Source organism: Stenella coeruleoalba (genome assembly GCF_951394435.1).
Source record: "Stenella coeruleoalba genome assembly, chromosome: 19".
Classification (NCBI taxonomy): domain Eukaryota; kingdom Metazoa; phylum Chordata; class Mammalia; order Artiodactyla; family Delphinidae; genus Stenella; species Stenella coeruleoalba.
Window position 1 is genome coordinate 1,101,861 of NC_137165.1, and position 17,918 is coordinate 1,119,778.

Below are 17,918 nucleotides of genomic sequence, written 5' to 3' on the forward strand. Positions count from 1 at the left end.
CCACTTCCTCACGGAGTTAGACTTTAGGCTTCTGGGCCCAGCGGCCCCTCACTAGGTGCCCTCGACTCTGCTGCTCGTCCAGATGCAAGGACAGCCCTCCGTGTGAGGCGATCTCGGGGCGCCTGCCTGGGCGGCATCTCCGGGAGGACAGGCCTCTGGCCGGAGACACGCGGACAGCCCCCGAGGGCGTGTCCCCCATGCGGCTGCTCGCGGCTCCTCACTGGTCGCGCTCCTCAGTGATCACCTCGGGTTTTTGCTACTTTAATTCTTTGAATAATTTTGATTTACCATGATTTGATTTTTACAAGCCGTCCTTTTCTGTTTATTCATTCTCCAGCCTTATTTTCTTTCAGGTCTTGCCCCTCTCCACCTCCTCCTGCTGTGTCGCTGTGTGACGTTACTCGCCCCTCCTCCGCCTGCTTCGCTCCCATCTCAGCTCCGTCTCCAGCCGTAGATGGCCTGACGATGCCGCCCGCCCTTTCACACGAAATCAACTTGCTTTGTTTTTAATTTGGGTTTTGATTCTTTTTACTGTTGGCAGAAACAATGTTAATTCGTGGGTCTTTTTCTTGCTAAATTTTGGATGCCCTGGGGTGGGGGCCGCATCAGATATGCTGAGGAATGTGATGAGGACGGTGCCCTCCGAGGTGCTGGCTGCCTTCTGATGCGTCTGGCTCAGGAGAGGGTGCCGAGCGCTGAGCATGTGACTGCCGAGTTCGTCAGCACGACAGAGCGACAGAGTGTGCGGGGACTCCAGTGTGGGGGCTGGGAGGCAGAGGGCAAGGAAGCGTCTGGTGGAAGGGAAGGGCCTTGCCCGTGAACTGCTGGCAGCCCCCCAAAAGACCCCCCTCAGCGGAGGTGGGAGAGGGAGCAGGGGTGTCCGAGGCGAGCTGGCTGAGCGAGCGGTGTGCACTGCCGGGGCCCTGCGCGAGCCAGGCGTGGGGTGTTGGCTATGGGAGCCCCTCCGAGACTCCGGACCACGTCCCCTCGGGCTCTGGGGGACCCTGTCTCCCCCTCAGCCGCCTCATGCTCTCTCTTGCAGGAGGTCCCAGGTAATAGAGAAATTTGAGGCCTTGGACATCGAGAAGGCAGAGCACATGGAGACCAACGTGTCAGCCGGGCCCTCGCTGTCCAGCGACACTCGCCAGGGCCGGAGCGAGAAGAGGGCCTTCCCCCGGAAGCGGGTGAGCGTTCAGGCTCCGGGGCGGCGGGGGCAGGGTCAGCACGAGGCCCCCACACCCACCGAGGCCCCACTCACACCCGGACGCTCTTCTGCCCGGCCTCCCACTCGCATCTCCTGGTTCTCTCTCGGGTCTCTCATCTCCTTCCCCATTGAGTGGACATCTTGAGGGTGAGGCCTGTCTTCTGCGTCTTCCTCTCGGAGCTCCGTCCGTCTCTGCTGAAAGCTGCTCTCGTGAGCCTTTTTTTGGTCCCAGGTCGTAACCAGAGCCAGTCTCTTCCTCTCTGAGGCAGTCGGGCCGCGAGGCTGAATACTTCTCCTTCCTCTCTCTTTCGGGTGGTGGCCACAGCCCCAGTTTCTCTCCGCCCAGTCCCCAAGGTGGATTCCGCTTCTGAAACCCACCTCTCCTGGGCCACCCACCTCTCGTGGCCCCCCTGAGTCTGCCCTCCGTCTTCCTCCTGTTCTCTCTGGGCTCAGAGGGGCCCTAGTGCTCACTGCACAGAGCCCAGCGTCTTTCCTCTGTGACCCCACGAGGCCCGGGGAGGACGGGGGCCAGGAGAGCCACATGGCTGGTGCGTCTGCAAGAAAAGGCTGCTCTCCCACCAGGGTGGCTCGGCCCGGGCCGCGGGCAGCTGGAGGCGTGGGACTAGGAGTCTGGGCGCAGGTCCTGTCCTCACGGGCAGAGGTGCTGAGGGAGCCCAGACGGCAGAGCGCCCCCTCCTCGTCCGGAACATGGCCCTGCAGCCCGGCCCTCCCGCGGCTCCGGCTGCCCAGGGGCTGGCTGGTGCTGACGGGGCTGCTCTCTGCCACAGGACCTCCCCAGCGAAGCTCCTCTCCCGGACGCCTCGGCCTCCCCCCTGTCTCCACACCGAAGAGCCAAGTCACTGGACAGGAGGTCCACGGAGCCCTCCCTGACGGTGAGCCCGGGCGCCCGCGCTCCGAGGCCTGGAGACGCTGCTCCTGCTGCTTCTGTCCCCTGGGCTCTTTGCTGCTGCTGCCTGTGCCTCCGCGCTGGCGTCCTTTCTGTGCACGGGCCCTCACATCCGTGCGTGGGAAGCAGGTGCCGTGTTTCTGCCCCTTCTCTGGGCTGCGTGGGCATCCTGAGCTCTGAGGTCCGCAGCAGAGGAGGCCATCTGGCCAGAGCAGCGGAATTCTGGCTCCGGGGAATCAGGGCCACAGGACGAACCTCCGTTCTTCTTGTTTTGGGTGTTTGTTTCTGTGACATTTTGGAGTCGGGAGCCCCCCTCTTGCTGGGCACTTGTCTTGTTCGTGGGGTCACCACGGAGGGAGCCCAGCCTTTGCTCCAGGGCATGGGAGCCGTGGCCATCGGGTGCAGGTAGGGAGTGGTCAGGCGGGTCGAGCGGGCCCGTCCCTCCCTTGGGGAGCCCCGCGTGGCAGGCCAACGTCCCAGGAGTGAGGACAGCTGGCAGCTGTATGGGCCCTCCTCTGCTTTGTCCTCAGCCTTCCGAGGAGCCTGGGGCTGATGCCGCCCCTCCCAGGCGTGGGGCCTCCAGCGGCAACCTGACTTGGAGCCGTGGGGCCAGGGTGGAGGCTTTCTTGCCTGGAGTCTGGGTTTCGCTCGCGGGTTTGGAGCAGAGGCTCCAGGACGCGTGTGGCTGACTGGTGTCCCACTACGTGGCATGTGTTCTCTTAAACCATCCTTGGGTCCTTGGAATATAAAAACACAGCCCCGTTCTGGTCGCGATGGCTGTGGAAGAGCACATGGGCCGAGGGGAGCAGTGGGCCACATCTCTTTCCACACTGGCCTTGCCTGCGCCCCGATGTGTGACACAAGCCAGGCCCAGGGGGCTGCCTGCCTGCGGCCCTCAAGGTGCTCTCAGGCTGCTCCTCAGGCTCTGGCGCACAGGTGCCAGAGGGAACAGCAGGGACAGCGCCGCGTTCGGTGCCTGCGGCCCTGGTTCTGCTTCTTGTAGGGAAACGGAGACTCAGACTCATCTTGGCAGGTCAGTGGCCTGAGGGTCTTGGCAGGTTTGCTGCTGCGTCTTGCTTCACACCGGGCGTGGTCTCTGCTCTCAGTCTTCCTGTGGCCTCTGTGAGAACTTCTCAGCTCTCCTTTCAGCCATCGCTGCACAGCTTCCCTCCACGCGAAATGCCGGGTGACTCTGTCTGGGCCGTTCTTCTCTGCCTTCCGGGCGGCCCTGCGGGCGCAGCAGTCAGGCTGCCCCACTTGTGCTGCTCACGGGGTGAGGGGGCCTCGCGCTCCTCGAAGACGCGCGTCCGGGGAGCAGCTCTGGCAGCCCCTGCCAGGGCGAGGGGCCACGGGGGCTCCTCTGGCAGGTGGATAAGCCCCTTTCCGGGGCCCCCTCATTGGGGGAGAGACAGCTGCCTTGCCAGTCACCCTTTACCCAGAACCGGGACACCGCTGCTTTCCTCTCAACTGTTCTTTTTTTTCCTTTCTTAGCCCGACCTGCTGAACTTCAAGAAAGGCTGGCTGACCAGGCAGTATGAGGATGGCCAGGTGAGTGGCCAGAGCTGCTGTGGTTCCTGAGGCGCCGGGGAGCAGGCGTGAGGTCCAGCTGGCCTTGTCCCTGCGGGTGTATGAGCGCTGGCCCTGTCCCCCGCCTCCAGCACACCCCCTCATCTTGGGGACCAGGGTCGTGGCCAAGACCCCATCTCCTCAGAACTGGGGGTGCAGTGGGGGTGGGGGCCGCCGGCCTGCCCGCTGCCAGCACAGGGACTGTTCTGCTCCCGACGGGGTCTCAGCATCAGGCCTGGGGACGTGCTGCAGCACTGGCTCCCCACCTGGTGACCTTTCCCAGAAGTTTCCCGAGAGCCCAGGCTTCCCCAGGACAGGAGGGCCTTCTGGTTGTGGGGTGGAGCCAGTAGCCAGGGTGCAGCCGCGGCCCTGCGGGGAGCAGTGGACTTGAGCAGGAAGATCGAGCCATTCGTGGCTGCTGGGGTGGAGCCTCCCAGGAGGCAGGAGGATGAGCCTGCGGGTCCCACCGAGAGGCCCGTAGAGTCCCCTCCCCGCTTCCTGAGTGACCGTGCCCAAATGCCCTCTTCTCTCTCTACCACATCAATCCCCTCGGCCCTGCCTGGAGCCTCGAGCCTCCCCGCCTTGCTCCTCACAGTGAAGATTTGGGAGGCCAGCTGGTTGGGTTGCTCCTGCCAGTGGCAGGTGGGCGCCCCTCTGGTTAGCCAGGGAGTGGCCGTGGCTTGCAGGTGGCCTCCTTTTGGCTCTGGGGGCCCAGCCCCTATCTGCAGCCTCTGGAGCCGCAGCCCCGCTCAGCAGCCACGCCTCTGCGGGTGGAGCACACGCAGCCCGTGGCCCACCACAGCTGTCCGCACCGCCTCGTCGCCGGGGAGAGGTTGTGCGCGCATGGCTGCCCATGGCCCGAGTGGAGTCCTGTGTGTGTCTGCCCCCAGCGGAAGGGGCCGCCTGCCCTCTGCGTTACCTGTGCCCAGTGAGGTGCCCCAGGACCCTGGCTGTTGGGTGCCTCAGAGCGGGAAGGGTGGGAGTTGAGTCTTGGTTTTCCCTTCTCTTTCAGTGGAAGAAACACTGGTTTGTCCTTGCTGATCAAAGCCTGAGGTTCTACAGGGACTCGGTGGCTGAGGAGGTGAGTGTCTCAGCTCCGTTCCTCTATAGGGACAGGGGAGGTCCAGGTGGCACCGCTGTTCCTGGGCCAAAGTCCCCTCCGGGTGGACGGGTAGCCCAGTCCAGATCTGCAGAGGAGTCTGATGTTCCCGGGGCTGGTTCCTGCTGGAAAGTGGGCTCTCTAGGCCCTGCTTTCAGCACCCAGGTACGGGGGTTTCAGTGGCTTTTCTTGTCTGTGTTCTTTGAAGAACACTGAAAGACGTCTTGTTTTAAAACTCAGGGTGAGTGGTTTTGTTCTTTCTATACAGAGATTTTGTGGTGAATTGAGTCTTTAAAGAACTGAACTAAATCTTGCCCCTTGTTTTCTGGACAAGGATGGGACGTGGCAGGTGAACTTGGCCAGCCTGGTTGAGAGTCCTGATTCCACGGTCGAACACCAAACAGAAGGGGCTCTTTTTTTCTTCACCTACAAAAAAAATCATCTGTTTTGAGCAACTTGGAAGTCTGTTTCTGCACCTTTTCCCTTGCATTCCACTCCAGGAATCCTTCAGATATACTCCCACATGTGAAGAAAGAGATGTGTTCCATGTCAGTGGTGCCTGCGCTTCTGTAACAGCAGGAGACCTGAAGGAACCTAAATGTCTAACGCTAGGGGCTGCTTATAGACCCTGACACTAAGTTCTGTCTGGACTGCAGTGGAAGGACGTTGGTGACACAGGCACAGATGTAGAGCAGTGTGGGTGGTGGGTCTCTGGGGGAGCCTAAAGTCAGGGGCCACAGGAGCATGGGTGTTGGGCTGTTCTGAGTGTGGTCTGTGGACCCCTGGAGACCCGTTCAGGGATTCTTCTGTAACAAAAATAGTGTCATAAAACTATGATGCCATTTCCTTTTTCCGTTGTGTTGGCCTTTGCACTGATGGGTGCCTCAGCCTGGTCACGCTGCAGGAGCAGGTGGCTGGCCCCCGTGCATCCTTCACCGCCACACACTGTGAAGTTACAGAAAGGGCCTTAACAGAGCAGGAAAGGTGCCCACTTCGGTAATACTCTGTGATGTGAGACGGGAGGTTGGCAGAGGTTGCTCCTGCTGCTTGTCCAGGTGTGACGGCCGTCCCGGGGGAGCACTCGCCCGCTGCCTGCGCTGCCCGCCGCGCCGGCCACCTCTCCTCGCGGCCCACCGCCTCTGCCTGAATGTACGACGCACAAGTGCTCGCTCGGTTTGGGTGTTCGGCAGACGTTTTCTTAAAAATGAACCAAGTGAGTCTCTTCCTTCAAGGAAAACGACCGACAGAATTGTTACCAGTGATTCAGTTTGAGCTTCCAAGCAAAACTGGAACTTTGGAAAACTTGTGTTCACCATCACTAACTTGACAGTCTCCCCCGAGCTTACAGTCTCTCCTGACTGAACAGGTGGTGATAATAACAAATGCAGTGTTTGCTCCTGTACAAGGAAACGTCAGTATCTGGGGGCTCTTCCAGAGGACGAGACAGTGTCACCAGATCATGTGGGGGTGAAAGACCCCCTCAAGGAGCAGGGTAGAACCATGGGTTCTAATGCAGCAGAGGACAGAAAGCATCCCCTTCGCAGTTCACCTTCAAGAAACTACCACTTGTCAAAGGAGAACAGCCACAACTGTCTTTTTGAAAAGACTTAAAATTCACTTCCCTTTTCCAATCTCGTATCTGTGTGAGGCCAGACCGTCTTCATATGCTTCAACCAAAACATGTCAACAGGGCTTCCCTGGTGGCGCAGTGGTTGAGAGCCCGCCTGCCGATGCAGGGGACGCGGGTTCGTGCCCCGGTCCAGGAAGATCCCACATGCCGCGGAGCAGCTGGACCCGTGAGCCATGGCCGCTGAGCCTGTGCGTCCGGAGCCTGTGCTTCGCAACGGGAGAGCACACAACAGTGAGAGGCCCGTGTACCGCCAAAACAAAAAAACAAAAAAAAACATGTCAACAAACAGACTTGAGTGCAGAGACGGGTGTGAGAAACCAGCTGTCCTCGGAAGTTAAGCATTAAAGAGAGTTGCAAAAATCTCTTGCTGTTTTTTTTAAATGATACTTTTTGTTAAAAAATGAAATGGGTTTGTGTACTTCAATGCATAAATTTTTTTTTCAATTTTTTTCCTAATTTCTAATAAGGCAGATATCATCAGTATGTACAACCCACATAAACAAGCTCTTTGGCACCATCAATTTTTAGGAGTGTAAAGGAGGTTTGAGAACCACGGGCATGGGATGTCTTTGGCAGGATGTGTGAAAAATGGTGGTGTGGATGGTTCTAGGTGGCGTGGGGTAGGCGGCGCCCTGCCTGTGAGCATGTACAGTTCACGGGGCACTGGCCTTTACTTTCTAAATCCCTCATTTTCTCCGCAGGCGGCCGACTTGGATGGGGAGATAGACTTGTCTACATGTTATGATGTCACGGAGTACCCAGTGCAGAGAAACTATGGCTTCCAGATCCATGTGAGCTGGGTGGGGTTTGCAGGGAGGCTGAGTGCAAGGGTGGGGCCGTGGGCCTGACCAGCTGGTGCCTCATCCTGTCCCCTCCTCTGCCCTGGAGCTCCTCACCCCACCCCCAATCTGTGGTCTCGGCAAACATTAAGACATTAGCATCTCTCTCAAGGCTGTCTAAAAGGGTTTTTTACCAAAGGTTCTTTCTTTTTCTCCCATTTTTTAAACGCTGGAGTTCGGGCCAGTTGGAAGGATGTGGGAAGTTAGAGTGAAAGTGTTGAGTTCTTAACTCTCAGGGTGCTGGGTTTTTATGCACTTGCTCTGTCCTTCATTCATCCACTTACCCACTCACTGGAGTCCTTTCTCCCCACAATCTTGTGAAGACCTCCCAACGAGCAAGGCATTGCCCCGTCCTCAAAAAAATAATCTGATCGGACAGATGAAACAGTCCTCACTGGCCATGTCATCAAAGCTCGGGCTCCAAGGGCTGCTCAGAGGTAGCCAGGCTCGTGGTGAGGGCACCGGCCCCCGGCTACCGTGTCTGCCCTCACTCTGATGCCACCTATAAGTCTGAGGGTGCCCCAGACCACCCTCACATTTGATAATTTGCCAGAAGGACTCACAGAACACAGGAAAACACCGTACTTAGGACTGTAGATTTATTTTAGCAGAGGGACACAGATTGGTACCAGCCCAAGGAAGCAACGCGTGGTGAACTGGACTGAACAGGAGGGCCCTAAGTGAAGCTTTCGTGCCCTTGGGACGTGTTTCCCTCTTGGCGCTGACGTGTGATGACACACACAGCTTCCAACATGGGAAGCTCGCCCAAGCTTCAGGCCTGGTGCCAGGCCCAAGCCTCTGTGTCCAGAGTTTTTATAGAGGCTTCATAACTGATCAACTGAACTGCTGTCCACATGGTCAAATGCAGGTGCCAGCCCCCTGTCCCCCAGAGCCTGGCTGATGGCGCATGGCCAGAGCCCCAGCCCTTCACCGCATGGCTGGTCTTTCTGGTCTGGCTAGCCCCACTGTGCATCACAAGGACACAGGGCAAAGGCCAGACCTCCCTTTGGGGAAAGCTAATTCTTCCCCCATGAGAGCCTTAGGCGTGCGATAGGAACCAAGTGGCCTGACAGCTGTCACACTGGGGCTCCCCGGCTGGGACTCCTGCAGCGTCACCTTCTGACATTTGGGCCCAGAGACTCAGCTGTATCTCTGGATTCAGCCTAGATGCAGCATGTGGCAATGACTAATATTAACCAAACTCAGAGGAGTGAGTTCAGATCTGAAGGCCAATGAATTCATTAAAAGGAAAAATCCAGCCCCCAGTCCACCAGGCTGCAGGGCATCTGTGGGGGGCACCAAGTCATAGCTGAAGGTGGCGCCGATCTGACAGCCCGTGCCGTCCCACCGTGATGCCCTTCTGCCCCTCATCCCTTTAGGAGGAAAAGATATGCTCAGTGAGCTAGACCTCTAGCCTCCTCTCTGTGGACAGATTTGGGGACGGTGCCAAGTTCTGGCATTGTGGGCCGCACGCTGAGCCCCCCCCCCCATCTTTTTTCTTTTTAATTTATTTTTGGTTGCGTTGCTGCGCGCGGACTTTCTCTAGTTGCGGCGAGCGGGCTTCTCATGGCAGTGGCTTCTCTTGTTGTGGAGCATGGGCTCTAGGCACGCAGGCTTCGGTAGTTGTGGCTCATGGGCTCTAGAGTGCAGGCTCAGTAGTTGTGGTGCACGGGCTTAGTTGCTCCATAGCATGTGGGATCTTCCCGGACCAGGGCTTGAACCCGTGTGCCCTGCGTTGGCAGGCGGATTCCTAACCACTGTGCCACCAGGGAAGCCTCTCACCTCCCCATCTTGAAGGGCAGGCTTCTCTGGGCAGGGCACCCTGGGGGTATGCGTCCATTCCCATCACTGAGCAGGTTACATCATCACGTTCTAGGGTCACTTTCTGTGCAGTAAGGCCGTGACCTGGGACTCTCCTGGTCACAGATGGGGCGTTTCTGAGTCACCTGTGCTCCCTGGCTGATGTCGTCCACCAGCCTGACCCCTCGTCACTTTACCTGGGTGGGGGGCAGTGAGCTTATGAGTTCTGGGGCTTTCTCATGAGCCCCGTGGACTGGGAGTTCTAAGTCGGGAGAGATGGCGCCCAGCACGGGAGGCCAGCTTCCTGGCGGGACTCGGCCTGGCTCACTAGGGAGCTTTAGGATCTCGAGGGGCAAAGCTGTCCCTGGCCTGGCCACCAGACCTGGTGGCATCTACCAGGGGGCTGAGTGCAAAAGCTGGCGGGGTAGCATGGGGGAGCCCTGAGTGCCGAGTTGAGAGTCAGCCTTGCCCCGAGTTGTGGAAAGCACCGGAATGTGGAGGCAGCTGAGTGTCTGTGAGACGCATCTGGTGGGGCAGCAGGGACGGGAGGCCAGGTGTCTGGCAAGTGCGGGGCGCCCGGGAGAGGGAGGGGCAGGGTCAAGGGCTGGAGACCCAGAGTGCGGCGAGCCGTGTGCGGGAGTTGGCGGAGCCTGCAGCGTCCTGGCCCGTGGTGCGTTTGAGGCCGAGATGGGCCCTCTGAGACTGGTAGACAAGCAGCCAGCGTGTGGGCCTGGGGCCGGGAGAGAGCTCGTGGCAGCTGAGAACCGAGGTTGTGGGAGAAGGTGGCCGAGGTCACACTCCATAAACAGCACACCAGGAGCAGGAGGCGGCCCGGGGGCCAGCACTTCAGGGAGCCTGGAGGCCACGCCCCCCCCCCACCCCGGTTGGCCTGCTTTGGGGGGAACCGGAGGGAGAGAGGAGTGGACGTGGGTGGTGGGCTGTGGTCTAGATGGGGCGCCAGGTGGGGTCTGGGGTGGGCCGAGGTCACCCCGTGCTGTGCTGTGCTCTGCATGCCCTGATGCTCTCTTAGTTTTGGCCCCTGGCCATGCCAGCTCCTGTCCCGAACCCATCTTGCTAACAGTGTCTTCCCATCAGCTGTTTTGCTGACGTCTCGTGGGTCCATTTATGAGTAGCCTGAGCAGCTTGAAGAGTTCTGATGCCCTCACTTCTGTAAGACAGGAGCCCATGGGCTCAGAGGCAGGGGAGTGGACTCTGTGCAGCCACCGCCACATCCTCACCCGCATCCCCACCCCTCCTCAGCTTTGCTGGAGCCGCGTGGGCCGCTCAGGGCCACAGGGACTGTGTCTCCAGGCCACTCATCACCCACTGCCCATGCCGCCCCCTCCTGTGATGTCCTTCATCTTGATTGGCATCCCACCAACTCACCCAAGTGTGTGTGTGGGGGTCCAGGGATTGTCCTTGAGGTGCCCCCCCCCCACAAGCCTGTCAGTGCTGTGCTGTGCATGCCACCTCCTCCACCTCTCTGAAGCCCCTCTCATCACCTGAACAACCAGCCCGGCCGCCCAGCAGGTCTCCCTGCCCCTCCTCAGCCCAACAGACACAGCCCCCATCGGGCCCCAGCCACCACTGAGCCTCGTGCCTGCCACTCCTGTCCCCGGTCACCCTGTGAGCCTGTTGTGCGTGGTTGCACGCCCCAGGCCCACTCCCTCCACCTGGGTCATGCACCCCTTCCCCGTCCACTCGCCCACCCTCCCTAGCCCTGCCATGCCCTGGCCCCTTCCCGCTGCTCCCCGCACGCACGTTCTCCTTCCTTCCAGTCTGCGAGCTCCTTAAAGAGCAGGGAGTGTCAGTAAAAGTAAAGGCCTGCTGGGTCCCATGGGGAGGGGACGCCCGGGTTAGCCACAGCCATGACAGTGTTCGCGGCTTTGCTCTCTCCTTTGCCCTCCAGCTCTGTGCATCCTGAGTGAGGCACATACCGCACTCCTGGGACGGTCACCTGGCCGCCAGCCTCCCTGCGGGGCCTTCTTCGGGGGTGGGGAGGTGCCAGTCACTGCTAACTCCTCGTCTTCTGTGTAGACAAAGGAGGGCGCCTTCACCCTCTCTGCTATGACGTCTGGAATCCGGCGGAATTGGATCCAGACCATCATGAAGCACGTCCACCCGATCTCTGCCCCCGACGTGACCAGGTGAGCCGGGAGGGTGCCCGAGGGGCCCAGCACAGCCTGCCCCCCGGCCTTCAGTCCGCCGCCCTCTCACTCTCCACTTGGCCTCCTGGGAGGTTACCCTTCCCCCTCAGGCCTGGCCGCGGGAGAAGCTCCCCAGGGCCCGGGCACTGAGCCACGGCTGGGTGAGGGCGGCTCCGATGCCGCATTCACAGGCCACCTTAGCGTTTCCTTTTCTTGATCCTTCTGCCTCACTCCTGAATCTGCTGGATTTCCGTGCAGCTGTGACAAAGCTCTCTTTGCATCTCTTGGTGCTGGAGGCCAAAGTTGGGAAACGGTTCCCCGTGTCAACATCCATGCTTCATAAACCTCGTGATTCGCCCCACACCTTCCTCCTCCTGCCCTGATGGTTAGAAACCTGAAGTTTTCATTTTACAAAAAGCAGAGAAGCTCCCTGTGTGTGGCTGGTGCTGTGATGTCGAGAACTCTGCTGCCCTGACCCTCACGGCTTCGGCGCCTTGCCGGTTCTGAGAGCCTCTTGCTTGCGGTTTTCGGTCCGGTCGTTTAAATGCTTCTTGAGTGACTCTCTTGCGTTGGAGGTTGCGCCCAGGGGGCGACCCTGGTGCCCACGGAGCGCTCCTTGGCCTAGGGCGGCCTCACACCTTGGTCAAGTTCTGGCCTCCTTGCTAGTGACCTGCACCTCTTTGAACAAGAAGGCAGGAAGGGACCCTAAATGGAGGACTCTTCTCTCTAGTCCTTCCGTCCTGTGTTGTCTGTTCGATTGTTTGTTCATTCCTTCCTTTATTGCACGAACAGAATACCTGGTTGTTCCCGAGTCTCTACGACCAGGAGCAGAGACCAAAGCTCTTTCCGGGTACTTTGAGGAGGCTGCCGTGCGGTGGGTCGGGGCCCGGCTGGGTTCGTTAGCCTTGGGATGTCGCAGGTGTGTGGCTCTGGCCTCAGAAAGGGCAGGAAGAACGCGCTCAGGCGACACATGGCTTGGGAGAGGCGCCTCCCCTCCGTGTTGGGGCCACAGCCCATGGGGACAGTGTCCTCCTGATGAGCAGTGCACTCCAGGGTCAGCCGCCTCACAGCCGGGGTGCTTGCCTCACCCAGTTTGTTCTGTGTGGGCTTTTATACTTTGAGAAAAGATGGATTTTTTTAGTGCAGCAAGGCCATGTCCCGGGAAAGTTATTGGAAACAGGTACAGATGTCAGAAGTGTGGGTTTGAGCTGCACACCGCGGCCCCCCCAAGTCTGGTGGGGAGTCGCAGGGGCTTCTTCTCCTGCGGATAGTGGCGGGTCCGGCTTGTTGTGTCATCCTAATGGCTTATGCAGTCCGAGGCCTGGGCCAGCTCTCAGTTCAGTGGCATTGTTGAAAAGGTCCGTTCTGGAGAAACTGTGTGCAAGCGTGTGGTCTTGACTTGGAAGCTCCCAGGGCCACCTCCCGGGACAGGGAGGATGCTTCTTCTGCAGGCTCCCTTCTCTTTGGCCACCTTTCAAACACAGATGCTCCCTGGAGTCCCCAAGGCCCAGCCCTCGCCGCGCTGGGGGTCTTCCCACCCTGTTTTGAGGGCTTGGGGGGGACCAGAGGCCAGTCAGCTCAGGCCAGGGTCGCAGGCTCTCGTCCTTGGAGCCCGGAGACCTCTGCCTCGGACGGCCACAACCAGTGCCCTACAGCACCCTGCCCGGGGACCTCCGCTGTGGGGCAGGTGGGGGAGGCGCATCCAGCTGCTGGGCAGGAAGAGGTGCCCTCGAGTGTCCTGCTTCCTGCTCACCTCTGCCCCGGGTGGGCCACCAAGTCCTCTCAAGTCCTGTTCAGTGAGCCCCTGCCTGGTGCCGGCTCGTGGGTGCCACCTGGGCCATCGAGCTCACTGGCCCACAGGTGGTCCCAGGGCCATCACTCTGATCCGTCTGTCACGCCAGCCACCCAGAGTGGTTTTTTAAAACACAGACCTGACCGTGTTACATACCTGCTTTTTAAAAACCCATGAGCCTTTCGAGGGAAGCGGTGGTTGGTCTCGCTTGTTCCGTCACCGCCGGCCCAGTGCCTGCGTGCCGTGGGGTCTACCTCCCACGTGGCCTTGTGTGGGTGTGGCCGTGCCCGGCGCAGCCTGAAGGGGCTCGCGGCCCCCCCATTATCATCCTGCGGGAGACCTCTGGGCTGTTGTCTGCGGCTCCTTTTCTGCTGTCACCACTCAGTGCCACTTGGGGTTCCGTCCACAGACGTGTCAGTGAGTCAAGGCAGAGTCTCCCCCTTCCTTGTGGGAGCCACAGCCGCGTAGAAAAAGGCATGTGGTGACAGCAGGGAGCTGGGCCCTGTCGCCGGGAGCCCCGCCTGACCAACTGTCTCCCCCGCCCCAGCTCGCTGCCGCAGGGCAAAGACCGGAGCAGCTCCCCCTCGGAGACGAGGCTGCGGGAGAAGCAGGACGGGGAGCCCGGGGAGCCAGACCCCGAGCAGAAGCGGAGCCGGGCCCGTGAGCGCAGGCGGGAGGGCCGCTCCAAGACCTTCGACTGGGCCGAGTTCCGCCCCATCCAGCAGGCCCTGGCCCAGCAGAGAGCCAGCGCCCCGGGGCCTGCCACCACACGGCCCGAGGCGGAGCCCGGCGAGCTGGAGAGGGAGCGTGCGCGGCGGCGGGAGGAACGGCGCAAGCGCTTTGGGGCGGTGGACGTGGCTGACGGGCCCAGCATCGACGACACGGCCTTGCGCATGGAGGTCGACCGGGGCCCGGGGCCGCCCGCGACCGCCGACCTCAGGACCCAGAACGTGCACGTGGAGATCGAGCAGCGGTGGCATCAGGTGGAGACCACCCCTCTCCGGGAGGAGAAACAAGTGCCCATCGCCCCCCTGCACTTGTCCTCTGAGGATGGAAGCGACCGACTGTCCACTCCCGAGCTGACCTCTGTGCTGGAGAAGGAGGTAATGGCCGGGCGGCATGGGCAGGGCAGCTCCGTGCAGCCACCTTCCCGGGCACCCGCTGTGCCTAACCCGCCCCAGGAGCTTGCAGGCCCTCAGGCAGACAGACACGCGACAGCCCCCCCGCCTCCCCGCCGAGCGCAGTGCAGGCCTGAGGCACGCTGGGGTGGGGGGTGGCAGGGAGGGCACCGGACCCTTCTGGAGACCAGAGGAGTGGCGCTGACACTGAGAGCCAGAGGTGCCAGAGATGAGGCGGGTGGGCTGCAGGCCAGGTGGGGCCCCGTCTGCCCTGCTTCCGCCACGCACTAGAGGCTGGGGGCAGAAGAGACATGTGAACAGAGTTAGCTTTCTGTCTGGACTGGGCAGCCTTGCGACCCTCAGTGAGACCTGATGGGTGCGGGGCAGGCAGCAGGAGGCGGCGCTGATTCTAGGTATTGGGGGCAGGACGGGCCTGCTGGGGGGCCTGGCACGAGCCTCCTCCGGATGCAGAGGTGGGTGAGCGGTCCCTGCACTTGGTAACGTGACATTTCCCTTCATGAGGAAGCGCCCAGAAGTCAAATCTGCAGAAGCTGGGCCGTGGGTTTGTGAGTCTGAGCAGAGGTGCCACGGCCAAGGAGGTGGAGTTCCAGCTGCCTCTCAGGAGTCCTCAAGGATGCGATTCACGTGTGCGCTTGACTTGGGTGGCTGACGAAATCACAGCTTGGCCACTGGCCTGCCCACCTCTCATCCTCTTCTTATTTGGTTAGATTCACGAGGCTGACGTTTATCACTAGCATCAACACTTGGATTTTTTCCCAGTTTTTTCCATTTTCTATGCCTGTTAATACAGTAATAGAGGCAAGATGTGGAAGAGTAACAGTTCAAACTCACGTTGCTCTAAACAGCCAAAACGAGCCTGCAAGTCAGCAGGCCACACACTGGACCCTGAGTTTGTTTCAGACAGCAAGGTCTGAAAACCAAGGTCCGCGTGCCGGTCAGCACAGTCTGCTGCACACCCAGCTCCCTGCTTGCCACGGCCCAGCAGCTGAGGGCACGTAGGTAAGGTTCCAGAAGGGGGCAGACGGGTGACGGCTGGATTCACAGCCAGTGACAGCAAGAGTGTGAAGCAGCTCAACTCTTGAGGACCTCTTCTCACAAAAAGAATTTTATATGAAATCCATTGTACCCAACTGGTCAAACAGGGTTTCCCCAGAAGCCAAGGTCGAGCCTGGCGTGAGGCCTGCCCTGGGGCAGCACGGGCGTGCTTGGCCACGCTGAGAACACCCAAAGGCCCCAGTGGGCAGTCTTCCCTCTGACAGGGGCACGAAGTCCTCATTTCCTGGTGGGTCTGCACCTGGTGGATCCTCAAGCAGGTGTGGAGCTTACGTGGCTGCCCAGGTTGATTCACAGCTTGAGCTGGAACCTTGGGTGAAGACCTGACGAGCACATCCACCCAGGTGTGGCCGCCTGCAAGGCCCTCGGAGGCGCCACTGAGCTCCAGCCCAGCTGGAACTGGGCACGCCACCGAGCGCCCGTGCCATGCTGCTGCTCCTGTTACCGCCATTTTGCTTAAAAACGTGTGTCTTTTTGCCAACAGTTGGAGCAGAGCCAGAAGGAGGCCTCAGACCTTCTAGAGCAGAACCGGCTGCTGCAGGACCAGCTGAGGGTGGCTCTGGGCCGGGAGCAGAGCGCCCGGGAGGGCTATGTGCTACAGGTAGGGCTGCGGGGCCGCCACGGCCCTCCAGGCGCCCTCGGGCTTCAGTGTGCAGGACCCAGGCAGGCTAGGAACGTGCAAAACTGAGTGCCAGGCCTCTGGACTTCTGTGCCACTGGAGCGGGCTCCCTGGGCAGTGGGCTGCCTGGGTCTCCTCCTTGTGCAACAAGTTGGAGGATCTGCCTGAGCCCTCTACGTCGAAGGGTTATTTAGATGTTTTCGGTAGTAGTCTTTCTCTTTGGCTTCCAAAGAGTCCAATATATATTTATTATCAACATCACGTTTGCATGTTGTTTCTAACTTTTTTCACAGTGGCAGCATTAGTCCCATTTTACAAATTTAAGAACTTGAGTAACAGCCACATGCCCATGGCAGAGCTAGAACTGGTTTCCTGCCCCTGACCGTGTCTGTACCACACCTACAAGGCAGCCTGGGACTGTTACCACTAGCCTAGTGGCCCATTTCTTACTTTCTGCCTAGGCTGAAGTTTGAGGGGGAAACATGGCCGCCCAGCCCTGAGCCAGCCTGCCCAGTGGTGTGGAGGGGAGGGAGGGCAGCAGCCTGAGTCCTGAGCTGAGAGTCCAAACCTAGCGTCTTCCTGCAGAGGCCTCTGTGCCAGAGTGCCGCCCCCCGCCACCCCCATGCAGCAGCGGGCATGCCACAGGCATCTTGTCAGGCAGGAGGTCACCTGGATGGAGCAGGCCGACGTGAGCCAACTCTTCCGCAGCGTTTCAGGCCCTGCTCTAGTTCTGGGGTATAAAACAACACTCTCCTGCCCCTTCAGCCAATGTGCAGTGGGGAGAGGTGATTCACAGATGAGTGCCGGGGGGAAAGCAAGACAGGGCGATGGGACGGAGAACTCGAGCTCTTGGCCAAGGCTGAAGGCACAGCGTTCAAGTCAGGGTCCTGCACTGACCAGAACCCGCGGCGCCCCTCCCCTGCAGCATCAGCCTCCTTGCCTGTGTAGACCTAGACTTCGTCCCCGAGGGCTCTTCAGACTCTCAAGGACCCAGAATCTCTGTGAAATGCATCAGCATTTCCAGACTGCAGCACACTAGCTTCCTTGGTCCAAGTGGATCTTCTGGGCGGAGTCTGCCCTCCTACCTCTCTCCATGCCCTTTTTGTGGCACGTTTCTTCTGCCTTCCTTTCCCCCTAAGCTTTGGCCATGGCCCTGGGCACCCCGTGTCCCCTGGACCCTCCTCCTTAGCCCTTCAACCATAGTTGTCGCCATGCCCAGTTCAGACTCTTGAGGTACTGGAACCTGGTGATGGGGGGCACCCCTCTTTCCTGCATGTCTCACTCCGGGGCTTTCTGAGTCATTTGTGCAGACCTCGCAGGTTTGGGAAGCATCTTTTTAAACCCTGGTTTGGGCCGCCATCCTACACGCACTCATTTCACACCAGGTGGTAAAAATCCTGGCAGCAGAGTTCGAACATTACTACCCTGTCCTGTGTCTGACCTGGACGATTGCATGAGCCCGCACTGAAGCCCATCCGTCAGCTGACACGCTGACACCTCCCCGCCAGGTCAAAGGACAGTTTACTTTTAACCTCCCTATGTGCTTTGACAATTCTTATTATCAAAAGTCTGAATGAGCAAGGGGCTTTGGGGTTAAGGGTGAGAAGGATCTGCAGCTGGGGGTGGGCTCCGCGCCGATGGCCGGGAGGAGCTGGCAGGGTGTGGACGTGGAGTGTCTAACTTACCGTAACTGAGTGTCACATCTGTGGCTTCCCCACCAGCACACCTGGAGGGAGCCACAGGCAGGCCAGTGCTTAGGCTGAGCTGTCCTCACTCCTTTCACGTTCTTCTTTTTTCCTGCGTTCATTAGTTCTGTCTGCTCTGCGTGCCTTTTAGTTCGGGGAGTTTTGTTCCAATTGTGTTTTATTTTCTGCATGCTTCACTTTCTTATTTTGAATATGCCACAAAGGTTTGTTTGTTTTGTTAACTCTCATATTTCACTCCATGGTTTGCGTTTTCCCCTTCGTTTTGTCTTCTTGCAGGTAGAGATTAGTTCTTCCTGTTACTGTAGAGGACGGGCTCCACCTCTCACAGGAAAATGTTTCGGATGTCACCTCGCTGACATCCGCCAGCGGTGCCTCCCTTCCTTCTCCCCTGTCCCAGAAGGAAGTGGCGTCGTCACC

At 59.6% G+C, this 17,918-nt stretch overlaps 1 protein-coding gene across 3 annotated transcripts in view; it reads left to right on the plus strand.

Moving 5' to 3' along the window:
• MPRIP (myosin phosphatase Rho interacting protein) overlaps nt 1-17,918 on the plus strand; it is a 131,095-nt gene that overhangs the window by 96,038 nt on the left and 17,139 nt on the right. For all 3 annotated transcript variants that reach the window (XM_079905901.1, XM_079905900.1, XM_079905899.1), the window contains exons 8-15: nt 1,043-1,184; nt 1,993-2,097; nt 3,603-3,659; nt 4,690-4,758; nt 7,108-7,197; nt 11,083-11,192; nt 13,532-14,087; nt 15,661-15,777. In XM_079905901.1, coding sequence (XP_079762027.1) covers nt 1,043-1,184; nt 1,993-2,097; nt 3,603-3,659; nt 4,690-4,758; nt 7,108-7,197; nt 11,083-11,192; nt 13,532-14,087; nt 15,661-15,777 — 1,246 coding nt within the window. The remainder of the gene's footprint in view (nt 1-1,042; nt 1,185-1,992; nt 2,098-3,602; nt 3,660-4,689; nt 4,759-7,107; nt 7,198-11,082; nt 11,193-13,531; nt 14,088-15,660; nt 15,778-17,918) is intronic.